We start from the raw sequence: 2,461 nt of genomic DNA on the forward strand, positions 1-2,461 counted from the left end.
CAGCTCCGAGAGCGCCCCCGCGCCGCCCGTGAGCGCCCCGGCCGCCGCCACACAGCCCCTGGGCGCCGGGTGCTGGTGTTGGTGCAGCTGCTGCTGAAGGTGCAGCTGGTGGAGCTGGTGCAGCTGGTGCCGGGCAGCAGGCTCGCGCGCCTCCGCGTCCCCGCCGCCGCCAAGTTGGAGCGGGCCGAAGTCGGCCGCGCTGGCCGGCATGCCCGGCGCGGCGTACGCGAGGTGCTGATGCTGGTGGTGAGGTGGCTGCTGCTGTTGCTGCTGCTGCTGCTGGCGCCGGTAGAGCTCCGCGTAACGCTCGCTCAGGTAGAGCTGGCGCGCGTTGCGGAGCACGTAGGACACCAGGAGGTTCTTGTGCAGCTTGATGCCGCCGCGCTGGGTCCGGGAGCTGTGGATCTTGCGCAGGGAGATGCTGATCAGGCTCTGGGCGTCCAGGGCGCACTCCATGCTCTCGCGGAGACGGCGGCGGCAAAGCAGCCGCCGCCGCTGCTAAAGCTAATGCTGCTGCTGTTTCGGTCTCCAGCCGGCCACTGGGGCGCACCGGGCAGATGGAACGAAGCCCGGGTCAGCAGGTCGGCTGCGCTCCCAGAGGCGCCGCCACTATGCGATACGCGCCACCCGCGGGCTCTGACTCCCCAGACGGCGCCAAAGCAATGAGCCTCGGCCAGCCCCGGCCCCAGCTATTTAGCTGGGTGCACGGGCCCCGCCCCACATCTCAAAAACCAATAAAAATATCCAGAACATCCCGAGTGACAGGCGCTGCCCGCCCCAGGGCCACCCGGCTGGCCAATCAGACCAAGGCGGTTCCTTTGTGCTATTCAAATACCGAACGGACCCCGGGCCGCCAACGCCGCTGCTGCGTCGAATGTTCTCCCAGGGCCGCGGCGCCGCGCGGGATTCAGAGCCACCGTGGCTGCTGTGTGCATCAAGGGTCGCCTGGCAGCAGCCACGTTGAAACCTGCAGCCGCCCGGGGCCTGGCTCCAGGGAGCCAGGGGTCGGCTCACCTACTTGCCGCGGTGGCTGGCTCCTCCCCCTTCTGCGCGACCGGTCCTCACCTGGTGCAGGTGCACACGGATCCCTACTCCCGGTCTTGTGGCGCCTCCTCTATCATCTGGTTTGACCTGAGGGACCCAAGACCTTTTCAGGAGGCTGGTGGAATCAGGAGACACTGGAATCACCTCGAGGAAGAGAGATTTGGGAGTGCCCTCCACATCAGAGAATGTCGGAACTGACTCCCTAGCTTTTTGACCAAGGGGACTTAAGGGAATGCTTGTAAAGGGCCACGCTCCCCATTTGTCTGACGGGAACCCCAAAACATCATGACTATTACCTCTCCTGGAGAAGGCTCTGAGGCTTGCCTCAGGGAGTGTATGGCTCCGCAGGCAGCCGGGCCCAAAGGCTTTTGGAGAGGTGGACAAGGGAGTTTCCTAATCACCAGTTCTGCAACCTTTCCTTTCCAGCCTAAGTACCAATAACGACAATTGTTGTTGTGGTGGTGAAAGCCAAATCTTTCTCCTGCGAAACTGCTGGTAGTTTCGAACTGCTGACCATGAGGTTAGCAGCCCGACTCATAACAACTACACCTCCTATGGGGCAGGCTCTTGAATCTCTCACATTCAAGGTTTGCCTGAGGCTCAGAGAAGCTGGTGACCTTAGAAAGAAACATGCTCCTAAGTGGCATAGCTGGGAGTTCTGGCGTGGCATTGTGGGTTAATGCACCAGACTGCAAAGCCTTTGATCTGCAAGGTCGGTGGTTCAAGTTCACCAGCTGCTCCTTGGAAATCCTATACAGGGTCGCTATGGGTCAGAATCGACTCGAAAGCACTTAACAACAAGTGGCATACCTAGTTTTTCACTAAGGTCTGTGAGCTCTAGAGAGAATGTGAACACCAAGGACAGAGGAATTCATCAACTTAACTTCTGTTGACACTGTTTGAATGGTTCCTTATTCGGAACCATTTGTGGGCCACCTGGGGACTGAGACCAGAGAGGGACAGAGTTGCTAATGCTTGGGACTTTCTGGAGTGGGAGGCCTCAATGGGGTGTCTGCTTCTCTGGGAGGAAGGTATCCAGGACACCCAGGGTAGGGACTGTACAAGTAACTCTAGAGGTGCATCTGGTGACCAGAAGATTTGCCTGGGGAAGCAGTCCTTGAGTTGGTCCACACAGGCTTCACAGGAGCAATGAGAGATCTGCCAGGGACTTTGTGGGGGTTGAGGTAGAGAGAGGTACCTGGAGCAGATTTTCTACTGTTTTATCCCCTCCTCAGGGTTTCCACTGTGTCTCCCCTCTTCCTCTGGGTGCTCTCTGTCCCTCATTTGTTCCTTAGTGGAATTGGGTGTTCCTGTAGCCTTAAGAATCCTCAAGATTTGTTTCCTCAAACAATTTTCTACCATCTACAAGGAGCCTGACTGCAAAGTTGGTTAACTCACTAAATGCTCCTCGGAAAAC

General features: G+C 58.5%; 1 protein-coding gene across 1 annotated transcript in view; it reads right to left on the reverse strand.

Moving 5' to 3' along the window:
- IER5L (immediate early response 5-like) overlaps window positions 1-456 on the reverse strand; it is a 1,228-nt gene extending 772 nt beyond the window's left edge. Inside the window, exon 1 of the mRNA XM_006834986.1 lies at window positions 5-456. Within this exon, the coding sequence (XP_006835049.1) occupies window positions 5-456 (452 nt within the window). The remainder of the gene's footprint in view (window positions 1-4) is intronic.
- Between the last annotated feature and the right edge of the window lie 2,005 nt (window positions 457-2,461).

The sequence above is a fragment of the Chrysochloris asiatica genome, unplaced genomic scaffold (genome assembly GCF_000296735.1).
Source record: "Chrysochloris asiatica unplaced genomic scaffold, ChrAsi1.0 scaffold00014, whole genome shotgun sequence".
In the NCBI taxonomy this organism is placed as follows: Eukaryota; Metazoa; Chordata; class Mammalia; order Afrosoricida; family Chrysochloridae; genus Chrysochloris; species Chrysochloris asiatica.